Below are 27,047 nucleotides of genomic sequence, written 5' to 3'. Positions count from 1 at the left end.
AATGCAGCTGAGATAGGCTCCAGCACCCCCCGCTACCCCAAACGGGACAAGCTGTAGAAAATGGATGGATGGATAATTCGCTTTGTGTTGAATACGTAATTACATCATTGAAAGCCGGAAGAAGTTGGGTTGTACTGTGTAAAATCTTTGCCCGTAATGGATTAATTTGATTTCCATTCATTCTTACAGGAAAATTTGCTTGAGGTTTTGTAGGACTCAGTCTTCATTGCACCTTTTGGAACAGATTGCTAACACAAACAGGACAACACAAAACGACATTGACTTAGCTTTGATTATTCAACATTAACAAACAAAATCTAGATAAAAAGCAAATTCTTTTCTCCTTTTTCTTTGACTTGAAGGCTTTTACAAGACAAGAAACTAAGAGGGTGTGTCCTTCAGACTCAAAGGACATGAAACAAGACAAAAACAAATGCTCAGTCATTCTGACTGACAAGTCTTATTGTGCAAATTCCTACAGGCTGTGATTGTGTCAAAATATTTCCAAGTGGGTGACAGTTACTTGTTTTAATTAGGCATAATGGCATCAATTCAAACTTGAACAGAATTGTTCTGCAGGAAAAAAATTGTTTAGATTCACATTCATTTTGTCGGCTAAAACAGTTGTGAAATCCAGTTTTTGTACGGACATTGCCTCAGAGCACCTACTAATACTTCCATCCATGCATTTTCTACCGCTTTTTCCCTTTGGGGTCGCTGGTGCCTATCTCAGCTACTCTCAGATGAGGTGGACAAGTCGCCACCTCATCGCAGCCTACTAATACTTACTAATCATAATTAGTTACTTTTGCTTTGTTTGAAATAGCGATACCAATATTTTGTATTTATAAATAAAAATGTATTTTGTTACTTTTCTAAATAAAGGGGATCACAAAACAATTGCATTATTGGCCCTATTTTTACAAAAAAATCTTACAGTACATTAAACATATGTTTCTTATTGCAAGTTTGTCCTTGAATAAAACAGTGAACATACAAGACAACTTGAAAGCAAACAAAGGCTCTTAATTAGTCTGCTGACGTATGCAGTAACATCCATCCATCCATTTTCTACCGCTTATCCCTTTCGGAGTGACGGGGGGTGCTGGAGCCTATCTCAGTACATATTGTGTCATATTCCATTCTATTTTTTTTTCAACATTATTAAGGACAAGTGGTAGAAAATTAATATTAACCTACTTGTTCATTTACTGTTAATATCTGCTGACTTTCTCTTTTAACATGTTCTACCTACACTTCTGTTAAAATGTAATGATCATTTATTTTTCTGTTGTTTGGATGCATTATATTAGTTTTGGATGATACCTCACATTTGGGTACCAATCGGATACCAAGTCTTTAAAAGATCATACACTGGTCATAATCAAAGTCCTCATGTGTCCAGGGAATTATTTCCTGAGTTTATAAACATAATACAAATTTTAAAAAAAATGAAAGAAGATGTTGTGATGCCAAAAAATATCGATGTAATCATATTAGTATGATCATAGTAGTATGACCTATAAATACTATTGTACTTGGTATCATTATAGTGGAGCCGGTGAAGCATGTTTAGCTATTCCTCGTCCTGCAGGGATGATACTTGTACAGATACTTGACTGGTACATTTTAAGGGTGGTAGAGTACCGAGTATGATTCATTAGTATCGTGCTACGATACTAATACGGGTATACCGTACAACCTTAGTTTGAAATGTAGAAATGTTTGTAAATGTATTAAAAAAGAGAAACTGAAATATCACATGGTCATAAGTATTCAGACCCTTTGCTCAGTAGTGAGTAGAAGCAGATTTATGTCTTTTCTTCTCCGACATCGGAGACTTCAGTGGTTTCAGAGTGCATGAGAAGAAGGAGAATGAACAAAGTGCTTCAAGACTTTTTTTGCTGGGCTACTTTTTGTACCGTCTTTTGGGAATGAACACAAGCGGCTGTGTAAACAGAGAAACGTCATACATGTTTTAAAACCTGCGGCTTATAGAGATGTGTGCGTCCTGTATATGTACAAAATAAAATTTGTGAAAAAATATAGGTTGAAAGTGGCTTATATTTAGGTGTGCTTTATAGTCTGGGAATTACGGTTTATTATTATGTTATGCATGAAAAATCAGCAAAATTCTACTCAGCACAACAAAAAACATTGAATAACTTAATTTTGAAACTGTTATCAAAATAAGAGTCCATTTTGCATATTGACATATTATACACGTACCATTAGGCTGTAATATATTTTGCAAATTGACAGTATTGCTGGGTTGCAATCATGTGACTGAGAGGTACTTCCGAGTTTCGGACCTCCAGAACATCATGGATGCTTTTGCCAGAGCGTACCAACTCCTGGGACTTGACATTAACATAAAGAGGACTCAGATCCTGTACCAACCAGCCCCTGACACACCTTCCCAACCCCCCACAATTTATGTGGACAACTACATCTTGGAAAACGTGGAGCATTTCGCTTATCTTGGCAGTCTTCTTTCAACGAGAGCTGTCATTGATGCAGAGATTCACCACCGCATAGGTTGTGCCAGTACAGCTTTTGCTAAGCTCAGGAAAATAGTTTTTGAGAATCGGGTCATCCAGACCAATGTCAAGCTTACTGTTTATCAAGCTGTAGTTCTGCCCACTCTGCTCTACGGGGCTGAGAGCTGGACCACCTACAGCAGACACCTGAAGGCTCTGGAGCAGTACCATCAGCGATGTCTGCGCAAGATCGTCAGGATCAGCTGGGAAGATAGGCGCACCAACATTAGTGTTCTGAAGGAAGCTAACATGCCCAGCATCACCACAACTGTCATTTGGCACTGTTACGATGGACAGGCCATGTAATACGCTTGCCAGACAGTCGGCTTCCGAAACAAATGTACTGGCAACTGGTGGAAGGACGACGCACCCAAGGAGGGCAGAAGAAGCGGTATAAAGATAACCTCAAAATCCACCTGAGGAAATGCTGCTTCAACCTCAACACCTGGGAGGAGGCTGCCCACCAGAGGGTTTTGTGGAGAAGGATGGTCCATGAAGGCACTGCACAATTAGAAAAGGACCTCCACCGTGCCGCGGAAAACAAGAGGCAACAAAGAAAGGAGAGATCCACTACCAAAACAGCTCCTCAGACCACTACCACGACCACGACAATCACCTACATATGCCCCCACTGCAATAAAGTCTGTGGATCACGGATCGGCCTCTACAACCACCTGAGGACCCACAGATGACCAGACCCACCAACAGGAGGACTATCATACTCGCTTCGAGTGATCGCCGATGACTTCCGAGTTTCAGGAGATGGTCTAAGGCAGGGATTCTTCTCAGGGCCCAACTTTTCCACTGCAGAGGGCCTAGGGCCCACTTAAATATTAAAACTAAATTAGTTATCTTGCTCTTATTTTCAATAAATATGAGTAACCTACTTACAAATTATCAGGTAAACATTGTCAAATGATATGAAAGCATGTGTTAATCACAAAGATTATTATCAACAGTGTTGGTCATCTTACCTTAAAGTAATTTGCTATAGTTACAAATTACTTCTTCCAAAATGTAATTGAGTTAGTAACTCAATTACTACATTGTAAAAGTAACTAGTTACTCAGCAAAGTAATGGAGGCAATATTTTTCATTTCGTTATTTTATACGCAATCACGTTCGTTAATATCTTAAACACCTTTACATCTGAAGGGGTCCCAATATTAAGCATTAATCCATGAAAGACAATATTGGACTTTTTTGTGCATCGCTAAGTACCGTATTTGATTGGCATAACGAGTGCCGTGCTGCTAATATTTAAACGCAAATTTGTATTCCTAATGTTTGTAGTGACTTACAAAGGGGTAGAAAAGTGCTATACAAGAACAACCCATTTACCATTTACCTGGCCGTTAAAGTTAAGGGCTAGTGACAGTGTGTGTGTGTCGGCAGGGCGGCGGTAAAGAGGCCAGTTCAGCCAGTTGTTGTTTTGCCATTGTTATTCAATAGAAAGTTGTAGTCACTGTTTGATTGATATACTAAACAGCGCTTTATATTGTATTCAGAGTGTACAAATGTTTACTAAAATATGGACTTCTGCAGAGGCTGAAACTCATTAGTCATGTTTACATTGTTTCTTACGGACACATTTTCTTTGATATTCAAACTCTTCAATTTACGAACCCCATTCAAGAACTAGTTATGTTCATAAATCGAGATTCAAATGTGTGAATATTTTGTAAATTTTTTCATGAAGTTTTCCCACTTACTGCCACTAAGTCTCCCTGTGTCTCGTCACTTGTTTCTCTGTCAGTTTGGGCTTTGAGATAGTTGCGCATGCGTCGTATATGGGCTCATGCCAAGTCGACTGGGGGCGCAATACGCAGGAAACATGTAGTGATGAACAAACTACCTGTACTCGTACTTGATGATGAGGACAGTAACGCAAGCCCAAATAAGCAACTGCAGGAAATTTGCAAGCTCAAATTCCCTTATAATAAGCAGACTTGGCACACAAGCTTGTGGCATTGTGTTCAAAACGACTTGTGGCTATAATTGCTGCCAAAGGTGCATCAACTAAGTACCGAGCAAAGGCTGTGAATACTTATGTACATGTATTTTTTTTATTTGTGGCTAATTGTCCAGGGTGTTCCCCGCTTTCCGCCCGATTGTAGCTGAGATATGCTCCAGCACCACCCGCAACCCCGAAGGGAATAAGCGGTAGGAAATGGATGGATGGACGGAAAAATGTTAAAATATGGGCAGCACGGTGGGGCAGGGGTTAGTGCTCCTGCCTCACAATACGAAGTTCCTGAGTTCGATCCTGCACTCGGGATCTTTCTGTGTGGAGTTTGCATGTCCTCCCCGGGACTGCGTGGGTTACTTCGGCTTCCTCCCACCTCCAAAGACATGAACCTGGGGATAGGTTGAGCAACACTAAATTGGTCCTAGCATGTGAATGTGAGTGTGAGTATTGTCTATTTGTGTTGGCCCTGTGACAAGGTGGCGACTTGTCCAGGGTGTACAAGGCCTTCCGCCCGAATGCAGCTGAGATAGGCTCCAGCACCTCCCTCGACCCCGAAGGGAATAAGCGGTAGAAATGGATGGATGGGTGGATGGATGGGCAACACTTGCTGTACTTTGGTATATCATCAAGGACAGAGAAGAAACCTTACATAAAACCGATCTAGACTGGTAATAGTGTTTCCACAGATGACCAAAACCAGTGACTATATTTCTCATTCTCCTGTGTGATTGACTCTTGCTATGACATATGGTGCAAACTCCTGGAGCTACAGCCCTTGTCAGTGAAAGACACCCTGGGGAGAACAGAGACTAACTCAGGGGCAACGCTGACTCACAGTGGCTTTTATGTCCAAACGCTTTCCAACGGCCAGGGAAAACTTCGTGGAAGTAACAAGAGAGGAAGCTATGCCGATCAAAAAGACCGTTAATTAGAACAATTAGACCTCTTGTATCTTTGATCCATCTGAAGGCTTAATCGTAAACGCTTCTGTGTTTCTCACTGATCCACAACATAAGATACAATGGCACTTGTGTTTGCTATTAAACAAGATGATGTGGCCCTTTTCTCATATTGGGCCATGCTGACACAGCCATGTTTACCTTTTATCATTAATTTCGAGGAAGACATTTTTCAATTGCTCCATGGAGCATGAGATACAACTGTGACTAATTTGATTGTCTGGACCCACTGTGTGTAGCAGCTGTAATGTCTGGTTTTGATGGGTCTGTCTACCTTTATTTAGCCTTTTGGGGGTGGACCTCCCGGAACAGGACAGAGGAAACCAAGGCCACCCAAGTCCTGGAAAAGTAATCTATACTTGTGTGTGTGTGTGTGTGTGCTATAGCTTCATCTAACTGTCTACACAAAACAGATTCTGATCTCAGAAGAGGGAAGCCTGTGCTCAATTATTACCAAGTAAAGAGGCATGGGCTTTCGAATCCAGATCGCCCCGATTCAACACATTCTGTATTGACCTGTATACTAGTAAACAGTCTGAAAAAGTAAAGGCAGTGAACAAAGCAAAGAAACGTGTAGCGTGGTTCATGTAGCGTTCAAGGCTGAGTGCGGAGAAACGGAGCTCTTTAAAAGTATATTTTAGAAGCATTTAGAATAATCTCAGCCGGTAAAAATTAAATAATGCAGCAGATTTTCCCTTTTTTTTTTTTTAAATACAGCATCACTCAAAATAACATAACCCACAAAATGTGTTCATTTAAATCTTTATTATTTTATTTTTCATGGCTATATAAGTCAACAGTGTGTATGAACAATTTGAACATTTTTCTTCCCCAACATGTTTTGGTCAACCAAGGAAAAAACTTTTTTTGTCCAACAAATCATACACTGTAGATGAGGGAAATTCAACTAAATTGTTTTGGGGGCCACATTTACAGAAAGCTAAGGACTGGGGAGGGGGGGCAGACTTCTCTCTTCATTATATTGTATTGTATATTCCTTTACCGTAAATATTTGATTTAGGTCTATTTATTTTGTCGAAGTTACAGGAACACTCATGTCTATGATATCACTGTAGTGTTTGAAAGAATCTACTGCAAAATTGTGAATCTCTAACAACCTTTTTGAACTGAACTTGCAGGCCACCAGATGAATAACCCAAATGATGAAGAAGAGAGGACCGAAATGGGAACCATGAGGAATACCACCAATATAAATAAAGAAGTTGAACAAATAACTACTGACTGCATCTAAAGTAAACAAGTTACAGCAACACTAATTAAAAAAATACTATTAGGGAAAAAAATTGTAACTTCCAAAAAGGAGAGGACTTAAAGGGGTGCCTTGAGGAATGCCTCATTTATGTCTATGTTTGCTAGCAAGATAAAATGCCAATGCAAAGATTTACCAATGTGTTTACAGTGGTCTACTCAACTCTAAACAACAGGAACACTCCAGTGTTTTTTGGAATTTGCTGCAAAAATGTTTGTCTTCACAGTTTTGAACTGATCTCAGGAGCCCCCTAATTTCCCTGCTGTAAAGCAAGCACATTTTTGGAAAAGCTGTTGACTAGACTTCATGCTTAAACAATGTAATATTAATAAATAAATCCTCTTGATAGGATATTTTAACATAAACTATGAAGATACAATGATGAGAAAATACTTTAAGACCCTATAAATAAAATATGACCTTGTACAACTTGTTAAAGGGCCAACAATGTTAACTTCTATAACCCAGACACACATTGATCTACTGTTTAGCAATAAACCAGAAAGGACAACAAAATATTTCAACACGATCACAGGTCAATCTGATCATAACCCAACACTTGCATCTAGAAAACTACCGAAAAACGAAACAATCAAACTACAAACAAAAGTGGATATTTTACGTCTTCTAAAAAGGAGCTTCACAATTTAATTATAGTTAAAAATTAATTAAATCAACTTTGGTGAATTGGTGTCTGGAGTAGATGTGAAAACTGACTTTTATATGTTAACAGTTTAAAAAAGAAACAAAACCAAGACGTTTAAAAAAAAACTATTCTCCCACGGATAAATGAAAACATATTAATATTGATGAAAGAGAGAGATCTGGCCTTAAGAGCAGCATTACAATCAAAACAAGGGCAAGATATGAGCAGGTATACAACCCTCAGAAATAAAGAAATAACAAAACAAAGAAATGCTAAAGCATCCCTTTTTATAATTAAAATCTAAGAAGGGAAGGGAAACTGTGATTTGTTTTTGGGACCAACCAAAAAAAAATGACAGGAAAAGACCACAAAATTGTAGAAAGTAAACTGCAACTACTGGTAAATGGTTGTCTATCAGAAGATTCCTTGCAAGTTGCCTCTGCATTTAATAAGCATTTTGTTCAGTCTATTAAACTATTACCATACATACAGTCCTCCTCCTGACTATATATACAGTATATATATATATATCTTTATGGTGATTTTAAATCACCATAAATGATTCCCGGGCGCGGTACCGCTGCTGCCCACTGCACCCCTCACCTCAAGGGTGATGGGTCAAATGCAGAGAATCATTTCGCCACATCTAGTATGTGTGTGACAATCATTGGTACTTTAACCTTTTAACTGTAACATATATATATATATATATTTATTAGGGCTGCAAATCTATATGCAAGATGGCGGCGCCCGGACGGGCTGCGACACTGCGGTGCTCTTGCTAAAGATGGTATTATCTTCGACCCAACTCTCTCCTTTGAGGCACACATTAAAAGCGTTACTAAAACGGCCTTCTTTCATCTCCGTAATATCGCTAAAATTCGCTCCATTCTGTCCACTAAAGACGCTGAGATCATTATCCATGCGTTTGTTACGTCTCGCCTCGACTACTGTAACGTATTATTTTCGGGTCTCCCCATGTCTAGCATTAAAAGATTACAGTTGGTACAAAATGCGGCTGCTAGACTTTTGACAAGAACAAGAAAGTTTGATCACATTACGCCTGTACTGGCTCACCTGCACTGGCTTCCTGTGCACTTAAGATGTGACTTTAAGGTTTTACTACTTACGTATAAAATACTACACGGTCTAGCTCCATCCTATCTTGCCGATTGTATTGTACCATATGTCCCGGCAAGAAATCTGCGTTCAAAGGACTCCGGCTTGTTAGTGATTCCCAAAGCCCAAAAAAAGTCTGCGGGCTATAGAGCGTTTTCCGTTCGGGCTCCAGTACTCTGGAATGCCCTCCCGGTAACAGTTCGAGATGCCACCTCAGTAGAAGCATTTAAGTCTCACCTTAAAACTCATTTGTATACTGTAGCCTTTAAATAGACTCCCTTTTTAGACCAGTTGATCTGCTGTTTCTTTTCTTTTTCTTCTATGTCCCACTCTCCCCTGTGGAGGGGGTCCGGTCCGATCCGGTGGCCATGTACTGCTTGCCTGTGTATCGGTTGGGGACATCTCTGCGCTGCTGATCCGCCTCGACATCTCTGCGCTGCTGATCCGCCTCCGCTTGGGATGGTTTCCTGCTGGCTCCGCTGTGAACGGGACTCTCGCTGCTGAGTTGGACCCGCTTTGGACTGGACTCTCGCGACTATGTTGGATCCATTGTGGATTGAACTTTCACAGTATCATGTTAGACCCGCTCGACATCCATTGCTTTCCTCCTCTCTAAGGTTCTCATAATCATTATTGTCACAGACGTCCCACTGGATCATTATTGTCACCGATGTCCCACTGGGTGTGAGTTTTCCTTGCCCTTATGTGGGCCTACCGAGGATGTCGTGGTGGTTTGTGCAGCCCTTTGAGACACTAGTGATTTAGGGCTATATAAGTAAACACTGATTGATTGATTGATTGATGTGTCCCACGATTCGATTCAATATCGATTTTTGGGGTCGCGATTCGATAATAAATCGATTTTTTCAATAAGACGCGATTCTCTATTCAAAAACGATATTTTTCCGATTCAAAACGATTCTGTATTCATTCAATACATAGGATTTCAGCAGGATCTACCCCAGTCTGCTGACATGCAAGCAGAGTAGTAGATTTTTTAAAAAAGCTTTTATAATTGTAAAGGACAATGTTTTATCAACTGATTGCAATAATGTAAATTTGTTTTAACCATTAAATGAACCAAAAATATTAGTTATTTTATCTCTGTGAAAATATTGGAGACAGTGTGTTGTCAAGCTTATGAGATACGATCCAAGTGTAAGCCACTGCGACACTATTGTTCTTTTTATTTTATTTTTATAAATGTCTAATTATAATGTCAATGATGGATTTTTAATCACTGCTATGCTGAAATTATAACTAATATTGATACTGTTGTTGATAATATTCATTTTTGTTTCACTACTTTTGGTTTGTTCTGTGTCGTGTTTGTGTCCCCTCAATTGCTCTGTTTATTGCAGTTCTGAGTGTTGCTGGGTCAGGTTTGGTTTTGGAATTAAATTACATTGTTATGGTATTGCTGTGTATTGTTTTGTTGGATTGATTAAAAAAAAAAAAAGATAAAAAAAAAATGAGAATCGATTCTGAATCGCACGTGAGAATCGCGATTCAAATTTGAATCGATTCTTTCCCACACCCCTAATACATATATATATATATATATATATATATATATATATATCCTTGAATTCAACCCATCCGGTGTTTTTTTCCCTAAATGAAGTCTCACAATCAAAGGCGGACAAATTAACAAGTGTATTTAAAAACTCCAGATTTCAGAACGTGAATGAAATGGACTCCACACTGTTAAAAACTCACAGAGAAAAACTATCTAGTCCTATCACCAAAATAATAAATGCATCTTTTAGACAGGTTCTGTGCCCAAGAGACTGGAAGCCAGCCATTTTCACGCCAGTCTTTAAGTCTGGAAAAACAAATGAGGTCACAAACTACATATCTATTAGCATTCTCCCTGTGGTATCAAAGATTGCTGAGAGGTGTGTTGCATACCAGCTCTTGGCCCATCTTAACAACTGCACGCCATGCAGTTTGGCTGCAGAGCCAACCATTCCACCGACACTGCCAAGTGTTTTTATATTGAACATGTAAAATCCAAGATGGACAAGGGCGGTGTGGTTGGTGCTGTTTTCCTGTACTTAGAGGGCATTTGATCCCATTAGTCGTCATCGTTCTCATCTCAAAATTGTCATGATTAAATTTCTCTACTGATGCCATACATTGGATGAAGTCGTATTTAGATGATAGAACACAAGCTGTCAGGGTTATGAATTAATTTTACTGTCATCTTGCTAATGACGTAGGTGTGCCACAGGGTTCAATTCTGGGACAAATTTTTATTTAGTCTCTACATCAGTGACCTGCCATTTGTGTGCTCTGAATGTGAAGTGCAAATGTACGCGGATGATATTGTGATCTATGTAGATGAGAAGGACAAGCAGGAATTTCGAAAACAACTTTATAAAACTATGGAGTCTGTTTCCAAATGGCTTCACAACGCATGTCTTCATTGAAATGTTAAAAAGAAAGATTGTACGTTTTTTGATAAAAGGAAATCTGATTTACCATATCCTGATGTGCTTATTTCAAATCAGGATTTTATTGTTACTGTTTATGAATACTTGGGAATCATTTTAGATTCACAATTTACATTTAAAAAGCATGTCAAGGAAGTAATTTGCAGGGCTAAACTTAATCCTGCTAATTTTTAAACCGATCTGCTCTATCTATAAGCAGGTTCTAAAAGTTCTGGACATTAAATCTTTTAATCATCACCACTGCAATATATTGGACAAATATCAATTACTGAACTGGGAAAATTTGGTAAAATTTCATGATGCTATTCTGTTTTTTAAAATCTTACCTGGCTTGGCTCCACCACGACGCTCTGATTTTGTACATCTGAGCAGGGTACAAACTAGATCCGCCTTCTCCAACAACCTGATAGTTCCCTTCAGGAAAAGTGCCTTCACACAGTCGGTTTTCACAGTAAAGGCAGTCCAGTTTTGGAACAAGATCCGTTCTCATATGCGCTATGTTGATACATTAAGGAAATTCAAAAATATGTTAAAATCATGGCTACTTGAGAATCAGACTTGTGAACATCAACATCGTCATTAATGTGCTTTATTTTGCTGCTTTGTTCTTCCTGCCTGGTGTCAAGGAAACCATGCCTCATGGTGCTGTTGAAGCTTAATGTGTAAGCTGGATGTTGCCGTAGATGTGTGTGAGACATTGATCAATAGTTTTAGTATTTCAGGTAGGCTTTTGATTGTTGTTTTAATTGTATAGTGCTTGCTCCTGCCGATCATCTCGCCCAGAGACTATAGTTAGAAACTAGCTTTGTACCTAAAACCTGCGCATTTTACACCAATGTACGCTGTCCCTGTTTAAATAAACTAATACAATTAAAACAAAAATGAAATGACACCGTGGGCACGATTGTTCCAATCTGTAAGTCTCTGCCATATATCAGCCTAACACACAAACTCTCAATTCAGCTGCCATTAAAACTAAAAATGTGAGCCTTTAGTAGAGATAGGTACCAATTTCGGAATGGTTATAGGTATCGACGGAAGTATGTCAATACTACTGGGTACGGATTAATGTAAAAATCAAACGATGACATATTTTGATACCTTTGTTTCATGTGACATCACCTCTCGTTCCAAACTGGCACCCGCACAAGTACTTGGCCGGGAAACAAGCAGTCAAGCACTTCGAGCAGACTCAGCTGGACTGCCTATATATTATGTTACACATACCAAATACTATAAAAAATGGGACCCATTACCTCCCTGCTTGGCACTCAGCATTAAGGGTTGGAATTGGGGGTTGAATCACCAAAAATGATTCCCGGGCGTGGCCACAGCTGCTGCCCACTGCTCCCCTCACCTCCCAGCAGGTGATGGGTCAAATGCAGACAATAATTTCGCCACACCTAGTGTGTGTGTGACTATCAATGGTAATTTAACTTTTTTTTTTACTTTTCTATAGCAGCAAAGCAAGAAGAAGGCGCTCAAAAGAACAGTGAGGCTCTATTTTTCAAAATGTACTAGCTCAATGCCAAGTAACATTGGATTTGTTATAAGTATGCTAAAGATTAGCATTAACAATTCTAACACCTCCAAGTTTGGTAATCCGAACTACAACTATGATGCACATTACAATGAATCAGCTGGTGTGTAATAAATACAATACTAAAAATATTCGGGCCCTGTTTACACTAAGGGGCCTGAATATTATCCAGGGTAAATTACACCTAACCTTATGCGTGTCCACACACAACAATGCAATTGTTTAAGACCCCCGCCTCCCTCAGTCCGCTGGCGCAACGCGACCTTTGATTGATTGATACTTTCATTAGTAGATTGCGCAGTTCAGTACATATTCCGTACAATTGACCACTAAATGGTAACACCCGAATACGTTTTTCAACTTGTTGAAGTCGGGGTCCACGTTAACCATTTTATGGTAGTGCGCATGGAGGAAAAAAAAAATAATGCGCGTGTCATATAGTTACCTCTTACCTGGAAGTGTATTCATTCTATCTGCAACTGTATAGAAAATGGCTGCTCTCGTTGAGAAGAAGAGAGAATTATTTGTGTGGTTTGACAACGAGGTGGGGTTACTCTTAAAAGTGACTCAAGACTATTAAACCTCCATGGCGGCGAGGAATGTTGATTGGGAGTCCTCGCCATCGAAATGTGGGGACATTCTGTCGCGGTTTTTGGAGTCCTACCTATCGCCTGTGGAGGCCAGCTTGAGGAGCAAAGATTTTCCCCACCAACAGGACGACATAACTAAAGGTATGTCTTTGTGACAAGGTTATTCTGTCTTAATTTAACCACACTGCCTGTGTGGGGCGCGGCCTTTCTGGCATCACTTCCTCTCCGAACTCACTTTGTAAACGATCAATGAGTCTATACAAAGCTAAGTGCTGGAAATTCAAGAATTACACGGCTGACTTACCCGTGTAAAAATTAGTCGAGGAGGGATCCCTTAAACGATGGTTTAGTGTGGCTAAAACGGGGTTTAGGGTAAATAATTTTTCATTTAAGGGGTTAAACGACTTAGTGCAGACATGGCCTGAATATATTGGCAAAGACTACTTCCTGACTACCCCAACACACTGTAGTCCATGCACTACTGCCATCTAACATCTTGGTATGGCAATGGCATGCAAAGTCTATTATATAATATAGTACAGCATAGTACTTGCAAATGAGATACAGAATTGTAAGAAAACAAGATAACCATTGAATAGCACAGCTCAGTGTGATATGTTTAACAAAAATATACATTTATTTTCTATTAACACATTTGGACATACACCAGAGTACAAAAATCGGTACTGTTGAGTACCGGTATAAATTCCCAGGTACCGGGAATCGGTACCAGATCAATTTAAAAGGGCACGTCCAGCTGGTAGGAGGCCACGGGGAAGACCCAGGACACGTTGGGAAGACTATGTCTCCCGGCTGGCCTGGGAACGCCTCGGGATCCCCCGGGAAGAGCTAGACGAAGTGGCTGGAGATAGGGAAGTCTGGGCTTCCCTGCTTAGGCTGCTGCCCCCGCGACCCGACCTCGGATAAGTGGAAGATGATGGATGGATGGATGGATAGACCGATTTGTAAAGCGGACACAATACGGGTCCCCTTACTTTTAGTGCTCAGACTTGCAGCAGCTTGGGAATCACATTTTTACTCACTCCGTTGCGCCTAAATCATTAAATATACCGCTGACAAGTTTGGCACCTTTCAAACAATTTCAAACATGTCACAACTGCTTAACAAAATCAACGCGGTCACAACAGAAGAGTTAATCATGACCAAAACCACAATGTTTCCAGAGAAGGCTCTGAAGATAACATGTTTTTCCCTACTTGAGTTAAAGGCCTTTACTGGAAGAGGGATTATTGTGTCCAAAAGAGTTAAACACCCTCCAAGTTATGGGCCCATCAAAGAACAGAAGGGCTTGTTAGTGAAAATGTGTGTGCGCGTGTGCATGTGTGTGCATGTGTGTGTGTATGTGTGTGTATTACTAACCACAGTAAGGCTTTGCTGCTTTCTGCTGACTGATGCAGGCCCGTGAGGTGAGTCATGGAACAGGATGACAGAGGTGGTGGTATGGGGTGAATAATAAGGGCAGTAACATGTGTCTACTTCACAATGTGGGGGCACTACAGAGGTCACAGAGCCCCAAAGAAAGTGGGTCCTTTGTTCCTCAAATGTCACAACGATTTGCACAAAACAGGAAGATAAAGTAATTTAGTTGAGGACAACAAAAAATGTCGGCTGTCAGTAACACAGAAATGCAAAAAAAAAAAAAAAGATCTGGTGAAAGATAAAAAGACACATATTCTTGTGATTTGGTAAAGATGTGATTATGTAGACCAGGGGTCACCAATGTGGTGATGAGTAGCCCGCTGGCCTGTTCTAAAAATAGCTCAAACAGTAGCGCTTACCAGTTAGCTGCCTCTATTTTTTAAATTGTGTTTATTTACTAGCAAGCTGGTCTTGCTTTGCTTGACATTTTTAATTCTAAGAGAGACAAAACTCAAATAGAATTTGAAAATCCAAGAAAATATTTTAAAGAATTGGTCTCCACTTGTTTAAATAAATTCATGTATTTTTTTCACTTTGCTTCTTATAACTTTCAGAAAGACAATTTTAGAGAAAAAATACAACCTTAAAAACTATTTTAGGATTTTTACACACATATACCTTTTTACCTTTTAAATTCCTTCTTTTTCTTTCCTGACAATTTAAATCAATGTTCAAGTAAATTTATTTTTTTTATTGGAAAGAATAATAAATACATTTTCATTTTAGCTTCTGTTTTTTCGACAAAGAATATTTGTGAAATATTTTTTCAAACTTATGATTAAAATTCAAAAACGTTATTCTGGCAAATCTGTAGAATCAAATTTAAATCTTATTTCAGAGTCTTTTGAATTCCTTTTAAAATTTTTGTTCTGGAAAATCTAGAAGAAATAATGATTTGTCTTTGTTAGAAATATAGTTTGGTCCAATTTTTTATATATTTTAACAAAGTGCAGATTTGATTATAACCTATTTAAAACATCCATCCATCCATCCATTTCCTACCGCTTATTCCCTTTTGGGGTCGCGGGGGGTGCTGGCGCCTATCTCAGCTACAATCGGGCGGAAGGCGGGGTACACCTATTTAAACATGTCATCAAAAATATATATTTATTGTGAGATATTAAGATGATCAGTGTTTCCACAAAGAAAATTATGATTAATTATTAATAATAACATAGAGTTAAAGGTAAATTGAGCAAACTGGTAGCCCTTCGCATTAATCAGTATCCAAGAAGTAGCTCTTGGTTTCAAAAAGGTTGGTGATCCCTGATGTGGACTCTACAACTATATTGCATATTATTGTGCATAAGGTGATTATGTATTTTATGCATTTTGTAGTCCATTATAAATCCGATTAATTTGAGTAGTGGGCCACATTATAAATCAGGTTAATTTGAGTAGTGATTGATTGATTGATAGTGGGGTATATTATTGCGCATAAGGTGATTATGTATTTTATGCATTTTGTAGTCCATTATAAATTAGGTTATTTTGAGTAGTGGGGCTGGGCAATAGGTTTTATGTAGATTATATTGTTACATTTTAGTGTTAAACCAATGAAATTAATTATTTAAGTACAGAATCGCCTCCACTTGCTCACATTAAAAATCATATTTTTGCATTAATACCTGATTCTTCCCCATATTTTCTATACATAAATGTGTGATCCATATGTTTACAGTGTTTTGGTTCCGTTTGTTATGCTTCACTACATGATGAATGGCTTTGTGCTAGTTTTAAGAATCGTAAAAGGTAATCTACAAGGGAATATCTCAATCATACAAACAATAAAAAAGCAGCTGAATGGCTTTCATGACGCATTCGAGGTGGCACAAACCAAAACATCAGAGGCAGGAAACAAAGTAGTACACATTTAAGTGAAACTCTGGTGATGAAAACAAGCCACAGAGGTTTGTGTGAAATGAGTCTAACATTACTGGATTCAATAAAGGAAAATAGGCATCACATTCAAAAGGTCTTAGAATGTTCCACAGCAACAAAGGTCAGATACAATTATAACTGTTGTTTTCTTTTTAAAGGACTGCTGGAAATAAACTATTTGTGTTTTTAGAAATGCTATAACATTGTTTATAATTGCACAGAGAAAACTTAGTTTGTATTTATATTAATAATTATGTTATATACTAATAGTGAGAATCATATCATACATAGTTTGTGTTATATTATCAACAAGAAAACTCTAATGTACAATCAAATTAACATACAGGGACATATGGCAATAATAAATAAAGTAAAACGTTTTTTTCCATAAAAGGAATATTTCAATGATATATATTCTTTGTGAAAAAAACCAAAAGTCATTAAAAAAATACTAAAGGACACCAAGACGCATTTTAAGTTTGATATTTAATACCTATCTGCTTTTCTCCCGCTTCTTGGTTTTTGAATTTTTCATTAAGTTGCTCACAGGTGATGCCTTTTATTTCCAAATATTGAGCTGCACTTTTCACCACAATTGATGTTTTCTCAGTCTTATGCTTAGCTTGAAATGTACAGTTGATCACTTCAGCCATGAAACATACAAAGTTTCTTTTTTAACAATTAACGAGTCAACACGTCTAATCTTTCCACAAATGTATTTCTCTGCACTTTGTAACTGCCTCTGCATATGATATTTACACACTTCTCCCGACACCATTGTTCCACACTTGCCATATTATTGGCGTCGCCAACACCTTCTACATGCGTGTTCCCCTTAACAACAAGCCGCTATATGTCCATACTTCTGGCATTTAAAACACACAGAGGTGGTGGTACAAACAACCTCACAAATTTAGTAAGAATTTCCTCTTGAAATTCCACTAATATTGACAGGCTATACTCTTTTTCTCCTCCTCTCTATGCTTTTAATCACCCCATGTTGGATACTTTCCTTTCTTTATTTATCTCTTTCATTTTGTCCAAATCCTAACTCACTGGAATAAAAATTGGTCTCCTAAATTCTACCTTTCTCTCCTCTGCAACTTATTTTTATTTTTTCAACTTGTAATATACATGTTTTGTGGGTATATTAAAATGTACTTTCTCAACTTCAAACAGTTTGATTTGAGGGGGAAAGACATTTATTTTACCTGCCCCTACATAGAGTTGGCTCGAATCAAAGTTTCTTTTTTTTTTTTTTTTTTAAATTGAATTAATGAATGTAATTATTTGAATTGATTAATTTAACTGATTAATCGTTACAGCCCTAATTTCAAGTCAACACATTGAGCTTCAATTTAATGTAGGAATGACTCTTGAAATATTTTTTGATGATGAGCAATTCCCACTAGAGTAAAAAAAAAAAACACCTCTTTCTCCGCTATTAATTAAAAACAGTTCAAACAAGTATGACCCTCTTTACCATGGCCAAGCATGGACATAAAAAAAATGCACATACAGGTATCTCCTTCCCTACTATATATAAAAAAAAAAGTCTGCCCATATAAAAAACACATTCACCTGCTTTAATGTACATTTTGGCCAATCAGAGGCCTATGAAAATAACAATAGCTGACTTGGGCACATTATACAGCCTTTGTTCATCAACACAATAATATTTTTCCCAAGCTTTAAACCAGGGGTCACCAACGCGGTGCCCACGGGCACCAGGTAGCCCGTAAGGACCAGATGAGTAGCCCGCTGGCCTGTTCCATAAATAGCTCAAATAGCAGCACTTACCAGTGAGCTGCCTCTATTTTTTTAATTTTATTTATTTACTAGCAAGCTGGTCTCGCTTAGCTTGACATTTTTAATTCTGAGAGACAAAACTCAAATGGAATTTGAAAATCCAAGAAAACATTTTAAAGACTTGGTCTTCACTTGTTTAAATAAAATCATTTATTTTTTTACTTTGCTTCTTATAACTTTCAGAAAGACAATTTTAGAGAAAAAATACAACCTTAAAAATGATTTTAGGATTTTTAAACACATATACCTTTTTACCTTTTAAATTCCTTCCTCTTCTTTCCTGACAATTTAAATCACTGTTCAAGTAAATGTATTTTTTTATTGTAAAGATTGATTACATTTTTTTTATTTAATTATTCATTTTATCTTCTGTTTTTTCAACGAAGAATATTTGTGTAATATTTCTTCAAACTTATTATGATTAAAATTCAAAAAAATATTCTGGCAAATCTAGAAAATTTGTAGAATCAAATTTAAATCTTATTTCAAAGTCTTTTGAATTCCTTTTAAAATTTTTGTTCTGGAAAATCTAAAAGAAATAATGATTTGTCTTTGTTAGACATATAGCTTGGTCCAATTTGTTATATTATAACAAAGTGCAGATTGGATTTTAACCTATTTAAAACATGTCATCAAAATTCTAAAGTTAATCTTAATCAGGAAAAAATACTAATAATGTTCCATGAATTATTTTTTTAATTTTTTCAAAAAGAGTCGAATTAGTTAGTTTTTCTTTTCTTTTTTTGGTTAAATTTTAAAGAGTCGAAATTGAAGATAAACTATGTGTCAAAATTAAATTTTGGTTTTTTTTCCGTTTTGTCCTCTTTTAAACCGTTCAATTAAGTGTTTTTTTCATCATTTATTCTCTACAAAAAAACTTCTGTAAAAGGAAAAAAAAATGTATGACGGAATGACAGACAGAAATAGCCATTTTTTTAATATATATATATATATATATATATATATATATATATATATATATATATATTTATTTATTAAAGGTAAATTGAGCAAATTGGCTATTTGTGGCAATTTTTTTAAGTGTGTATCAAATTAGTAGCCCTTTGCATTAATCAGTACCCAAGAAGTAGCTTTTGGCTTTAAACCTACAGGCTTATAAAACGGTGCAGCTGATTTTATAGATACAATAGGTACAATGATATGCACATGATTGGCAATGTGTAAGGCGGTAGCACCAATGCATATTGCTGCACAAAATGAACACGTTATGTTGTTAAAAAAGGTTTAAAGACAAGCACCTTCATAAAAAACAAGTTAACTCGTGATTAATCAGACACAAATATTGCATTAATCATGTACCCATATATAGGCAGATAAATCACACTATTTATTTTGACAGTGCATGCTCCTTTACCATAACCTCGATGGCTACCTGAAAAGCGCAGCAGGTTGCTTTACGGTGAGACCCGACTGGTGTGCTCAGTGGCAAATTTGACTTAAAAAAAAAAAAAAATCAAGATCGAAAACCTGCTTTTGTGTGTGGAAACAACATGCACAGAAGAATATGCATTTTTAGTAACCATATTTATGCCAATAGTAAACAATCTTAAATATGAACGCTAAACCTTCAGTGCTTCTTACCTCATGTAGAGTATGTGCGTCGATTTTGTCATTATAATTCCTGCACTATTTACTGAGAAATTGAAGGGGACATTTCCAAAAGAAGTGACTGTACAGTATTTTCTCTCATTGCAACCCTATTTTTTAGACTTTCGTAATTTTTGCAGAGTCCCAGTAGTAATAATGAAAACATTTCTGGTTAAGTAAAAGGGTGATAACAGTGTTTTGGTAGGGTGAGAAAATGACGCATAATCAAAGATGATAAAAATAATAAGAAGTCACACAATATGTTGCTAATGGTGTGTCATTCTTACTGTGGTGTCCACTGCTGTGACTGCCGGAGTTGGAACATGTTTAGAAGAGGGATCCTGCACGTCAAGCACCACACATCCTTGGGCTCCCAAGGTGATAATGACTGCGCCACATCCTCGCCTCAGCAGCTCCCGGCCGGCCTGATGCGCCTCCTCCACCTTATTTACTGACAAACCTGTCAGCAACTCAGCCTAGATGGTGGCAGAGGAACATAGTTTTATTCTACATATTGAACTAAATCTGGATAATACTGTTACTGTATAATATAGTATAGTTACTGTTAAAACTATTAAGGAATTGTAATAAAAATACAATAAACCAAAAAGATTACAATTTGGTACAATTTCAATGTGATTTGTATGCTTTTTTTTGCAAGTTTCAGTTAACTGTTTAGTGTGAGTAATTCCAGCATAAGGTATTACACACTGTGTGCAGTCAGATAGATTTCTTGTCTGTTTTTAAGCTGCTGGATTTGTCAGCACTCCGTGCCGCAGAAGATGTTTTAGCCGTAACGCTGTCTTACTATGAACCGACTAAATGGTGAAAAAGCAGATGTTTAAACATTTGCAAATAAACTCAGAAGCAGAATGTGTCTTACATCATAAGTTTGCCCTCTAAAATTAACAAACAATATTATTTTTTAGGGGGGGCTTTGCTTTCTACAGATGTGCAGCAAATGTCCTTGCATTTGAGAGAAGCTAACTAGTGCTTACTGTAATTTACTTTTTGAGAATATTTACACACATTAATTTGTTTTCTATAAATTGTGTATTTATATATATATTTTTTCTATAAATTGCGTTGCTATACAAACAGTTGATTTTTACAAATTATACAGCAACTATCAATAAAAAACACCAAAGCTCATTTCAAAATAACACAAAACTTTTCTAACAGGGATTATTACAAAAAATGTGACGATAGTGTGATTGTCAAAATTATAAAAGAAAATTGTAAATCTAAACATTGTGATTTTGTTATGCTTCCAATTTTAGACGGATGATATGATTTTGGGAAGATTTAAAAAAAATTCTTACACATTATTTGTAATACATTGAATAATATTTTTGGGAAAAAATTGCTGGTGAGTCTACATTCGTGAAAAATATTTGCATAATATTTATTAAGGTAAAATAAGGTGAGACCTTTCATGCAGACAATCTTGCTGAATGCATTTAGACGCATTATGTCACGTATCACATAGACGGCGTGGGTATATGTATCCTAGACTGCGTAGGCAAATCATGGTGACTCGTAGAAAACGATGACTCAAACATATCCTGTAGTAGTATGACCACTCATATGTCTGACACTCATTATGAAGGTATTGGTTGTAAAACAAAGGGGATGTAAAAAATCAATTTAATTTAATTATATTATCAATATGTTAATACTAGCATATAGTGCAATTATTCATTATTTAACCAGGCAACAAATATACATTATATACAAACCCCGTTTCCATGTGAGTTGGGAAATTGTGTTAGATGTAAATATAAATGGAATACAATGAAATGCAAATCATTTTCAACCCGTATTCAATTGAATATGCTACAAAGCAACATTTTTGATGTTCAAACTGATAAACATTTTTTTTTTGTGTGCAAATAATCGTTAACTTTAGAATTTGATGCCAGCAAAACGTGACAAAGAAGTTGGGAAAAGTGGCAATAAATACTGATAAAGTTGAGGAATGCTCACCAAACACTTATTTGGAACATACCACAGGTGTGTAGGCTAATTGGGAACAGTTGGGTGCCATGATTAGGTATAAAAACAGCTTCCCAAAAAATGCTCAGTCTTTCACAGGAAAGGATGGGGCGAGGTACACCCCTTTGTTCACAACTGCATGAGAAAATAGTCAAACAATTTAATAAGAATAACGTTTCTCAAAGTGCAATTGCAATAAATTTAGGGATTTCAACATCTACAGTCCATAATATCATCAAAAGGTTCAGAGAATCTGGAGAAATCATTCCACGTAAGTGGCATGGCCGGAAACCAACATTGAATGACCATGACCTTCGATCCCTCAGACGGCACAGTATCAAAAACCGACATCAATCTCTAAAGGGTATCACCACATGGGCTCAGAAACACTTCAGAAAACCACTGTCACTAAATACAGTTTGTTGCTACATCTGTAAATGCAAGTTAAAGGTATACTATGCAAAGCGAAAGCCATTTATCAACAACATCCAGAAACGTCACCGGCTTCTCTGGGCCCGAGATCATCTAAGATGGACTGATGCAAAGTGGAAAAGTGTTCTGTGGTCTGACGAGTCCACACTTCAAATTATTTTTGGAAATATTCGACATCGTGTCATCCGGGCCAAAGGGGAAGCGAACCATCCAGGCTGTTTTCGACGCACAGTTCAAAAGCCAGTATCTGTGATGGTATGGGGGTGCATTAGTGCCCAAGGCATGGGTAACTTACACATCTGTGAAGGCACCATCAATACTGAAAGGTACATACAGGTTTTGGAACAACATATGCTGCCATCTAAGCGCCATCTTTTTCATGGATGCCCCTACTTATTTCAGCAAGACAATGCCAAGCCACATTCAACACATGTTACAACAGCGTGGCTTCGTAAAAAAGAGTGCGGGTACATTCCTGGCCCGCCTGCAGTCCAGACCTGTCTCCCATCGAAAATGTGTGGCGCATTATGAAGCGTGAAATTCGACAGCAGGGACCCCGGACTGTTGAACGACTGAAGCTCTACATAAAACAAAAATGGGAAAGAATTCCACTTTCAAAGCTTCAACAATTAGTTTCCTCAGTTCCCGAACGTTTATTGAGTGTTGTTAAAATAAAAAGTCATGTAACACAGTGGTGAACATGCCCTTTCCCAACTACTTGGGCACATGTTGCAGCTATGAAATTCTAAGTTAATTATTATTTGCAAAAAAAAAATTAATTTATGAGTTTGGACATCAAATATCTTGTCTTTGTAGTGCATTCAATTGAATATGATTTGCAAATCTTTGTTTTCTGTTTATATTTACATCCAACACAATTTCCCAACTCATTTGGAAACGGGGTTTGTACTAGACTTAATGACACTTGACTGTCTGTACAGTGATAGTATTTTTAGTCGATTAAACCTATGTGGTATTTTCTATATTATATTAAAAACTTTTATGTTCTCAAATCTAATGTACAGTAAATGCGCTGTACACCAACTAACATACAGTACACTCTGTCAGGACACCTAAAAAATTCCTCAGTGTTCCTGTCAATATAGCATAACATAAAGTTATTAAATGTAAAATGTTACAACTTAAAAAACATTTGAGCAGACAACTTAAATAAATACATATAATATTAAAAAAAGGACAGGCACAATTTGTATAGCAGATATATTCAACAAAGGAAATGAAAAGCTGGAGTTGGCAAAAACTTAAAGGGGATAAACACACACTAAGGAAAATCACTCAAAACAAATTTACAAGTGTACCTCAACTTGAAGGGGTACTGCATTTTTGGGGGGAATTTTGCCTATCGTTCACAATCATTATGAAAGACATGACTAAAGATGCATTTTTAAATGCATTTTAACTCTTAAATAAACGTGAATAAAAGTTCACTTACAATGAAGCAATCCAATCAACTTTATTTGTAGAGCACATTTAAAGTTAAAGTACCAATGATTATCACACACACACACTAAGTGTGGTGAAATTTGTCTTCTGCATTTGACCCATACCCTTGTTCACCCCCTGGGAAGTGACGGGAGCAGTGGGCAGCAGCGGTGCCGCGGCTGGGAATCATTTATGGTGATTTAACCCCCAATTCGAACTCTTGATGCTGAGTGCCAAGCAGGGAGGTGATGGGTCCCATTTTTTTTATAGTCTTTGGTATGACTCGGCCGAGATTTCAACTCGCAACCTACCGATCTTAGGGCGGACACTCTAACCCAGGGGTCGGTAACCTTTTTGGCTGAGAGAGCCAAAAAGCCAAATATTTTAAAATGTATTTCCGTAAGAGCCATATAATATTCTTTTTAACACTGAACACAACTAAACGCATGCATTTTTAAGTAAGACCAACATTTCTAGAGTATAATAGGTCTATTATTCTTTGTAATAACATTGTTATTCCGAAGCTAACTGTGGAGGGGGCGTGGCCTGTGGGCCTGCAATGAACTGGGGTGTGCCAGGACCGGGCTCTAAATCAGCGACAGGTGCGTAGACGGCCCACCTGGGCCTTGTTATCTAATCACCTGTCACTCTGTTATAAGTAGGAGCCAGGGGGAGAGACAGGGTTGGGGCTGGAGCCAGAGCGCGAGCGAAAACGAAAAAGAAAAATACAATTGCTGGAAAGCAACTGAGGGACTTATTGAAAAATAAAACAATATTGTAACCCTGAAACAGGCTCTCATGTCGGTGCTTGGTGGTCTGAAGAATCCCCAGGAGGGCAAGCCCCACACTAACCAATAATAAATAAATAACTTCTTACCATTAACGCAACTTCTTGAACAGGTGCGGTAGAAACGGATGGATGGAATTAAACATGCATGAGAATGTTGTCCAGGATGTACCCTGCCTTCCGCCCGATTGTAGCTGAGATAGGCGCCAGCGCCCCCCGCGAATCCGAAAGGGAATAAGCGGTAGGAAATGGATGGATGGATGGAGAATGTTTTATATTTTGAATATTATTTTTAAAACTGTGATTACAAGTGGAATTATTCATTATTTATCGTGATAAGCAATGCCAGCTCAGATTTATCCGAGAGCCAGATGCAGTCATCAAAAGAGCCACATCTGGCTCCCGAGCCATAGGTTCCCTACCCCTACTCTAACCACTAGGCCACTGAGTAGGTGTATAAATGTAATTTAAACAACAAAAATGTTTTCAAACTGCTGCACAACAATATTAAAAACAATATTCAATTATTATCCTTAGCTTCACTAATGGCTGAATAGAAACAACAAAAAAATGAATATAAAACTAATATAAAAGCCAATGAGAGGTCATCTATTCCTCTCATAAAACCCAATAAATAACCATCCAAAAACTGCCATACACCATATTTACATTTTGTGACTTGAATATTAACCGAGTATTAATGATTTGTTTATTATAAAAGTGAAAACGCAGACAAACTATTTATGGCGGAAATGAAAGATGTTGATTTGAGAGACAAGTGTTTTGTGTTAAAGAGGAACTGCACTTTTTGGGGGAATCGTTCACAATCATTATGAAAGGCATGACGACGGATGTATTTTTTTTCTGCATTCTAAATATTAAATACGTTCAATCAAAAGTCTGCTTACAATGGAGCCTATGGGAACTGCGATATTCTGCCGAAAAATCCATTCATTTTCTACCGCTTGTCCCTTTCGGGGTCGCGGGGGGTGCTGGAGCCTATCTCAGCTGCACATGTGCGGAAGGCGGAGTAAACCCTGGACCAGTCGCCGCCTCTTCACAGGGCCAACACAGATGCATGATTTATGATATACAATAAGCTTACAGGGAGCAAGGAAGCGAGAAAGCAGCAGACCACTCGACGATGTAAACATCGGCACACACGGTAGTGATCACAGTGCCGCTATTAATAGTGCTTGTAATATAAATATCGCTAATATTTGGTTAATATTCAAGTCACAAAATCTAAATGAAGTATTGTTGGCGATTTTTGGAAAGTTATTTACTGAGTTTTATGGGCGGGATACAGAACCTCTCATTGGCTCATCTGTAAGCAGACTTGTATTTACATTTATATACAAGTTATAATGCATTAAAAAAAATTACATCCATCATCATGTCTTTCATAATGATTGTGAACGATAGGCAAAATTCCAAAAAAGTGAAGTTCCCCTCTAAAAGGTTGATTCTACAACAATGTCTTAAATAATGATCGTCGGTCACGGTAAGTTGAGGTGTTACTGTATCTGCATCTTTGAACACATTTTTACCAAATTTGCGTCCATCTCTTCATATGATATATTTTTTTAAAAGGCATGTTACATAATAAATTGTTCTGTTTGGCTTGTTAAATATGAAACATGCGTAAAGTCTCTAGTCAATGAGCTTTATCATATTACAGGTTTTAGTGGCAAATTAAAAACAATATTTATATTCTGATAGGTTGTGGTGGGATCTCATTTTTCTGTATCAGTCGGGGTCATGATAGACACTTTTGGCATGTGGGGCCCCAAGATGGGCGTGGAAGATAACGTCAACCCTCTCAATAAGGCTCCTCAACATTGCATGCGGGCTGCTGATCAAAGAGCGCCTGCACTTTGTCTTGCTTAATCCCGGTCATGCACCACCTTCCCACGTCACCAGTCAGCCTTGTACAGTGAGACCACACATGCTTACGCAAACTTGCACACGCACCTGGACTGTGTGTGTGTCTCAGATAACCTACCAGAACTCATGAGAGTTCAAACACGACTGACACTGAAGTCAAATGGCAGCCTGAGAATGTGATCTATCTAAGTAAGCAATGACCCTGGACAGTTAAAACACAAACCACAGTGAAATAATGCTTTAAGAGCCTGCAGTCATGCAGGTACTGTCAGGTGCAAAAAAGGATGTTTTGTTAGTCATCATCTGAGTCCCTCTTGTTACCAAAATAAGATCAAGTGTGAATAAAAGTAAAAACACAAACACTTACACACACATACATTTTTGTTAAAGTCGAGACAGAATTATGTGATATTGCAAAAGGAATATACAGTAGATTTTAAATATATTGCTGTCACAGGGCTTCTTCAGGTATAATTTAATTTATAATTTAATGCTTTGTAATGCCATTTTCAATGCCACTTAATACAATTTTAATGCCCATGTCTGACCACATATGGTTATTATATATAGTCAAAAGCTTACAATTGTCAGTTGTAGAAAACTTTTTAAACGCTTAAGAACCAATGATAATGTTGTATAGTTCACAAATTCACATTAACTTTTACTATCTAGTGAA

General features: G+C 37.5%; 1 protein-coding gene across 3 annotated transcripts in view; it reads right to left on the bottom strand.

The window, feature by feature from the left end:
* Positions 1-27,047, bottom strand: part of rbks (ribokinase) — a 92,362-nt gene that overhangs the window by 18,407 nt on the left and 46,908 nt on the right. For all 3 annotated transcript variants that reach the window (XM_061895706.1, XM_061895707.1, XM_061895708.1), the window contains one exon: positions 20,115-20,303. In XM_061895706.1, the coding sequence (XP_061751690.1) occupies positions 20,115-20,303 (189 nt within the window). The remainder of the gene's footprint in view (positions 1-20,114; positions 20,304-27,047) is intronic.

This window comes from Nerophis ophidion, linkage group LG03, assembly GCF_033978795.1.
Source record: "Nerophis ophidion isolate RoL-2023_Sa linkage group LG03, RoL_Noph_v1.0, whole genome shotgun sequence".
NCBI classification, from domain to species: domain Eukaryota; kingdom Metazoa; phylum Chordata; class Actinopteri; order Syngnathiformes; family Syngnathidae; genus Nerophis; species Nerophis ophidion.
The sequence above is the reverse complement of the archived record's forward strand: the minus strand, read 5'-3'. Positions and strand labels throughout refer to the sequence as shown.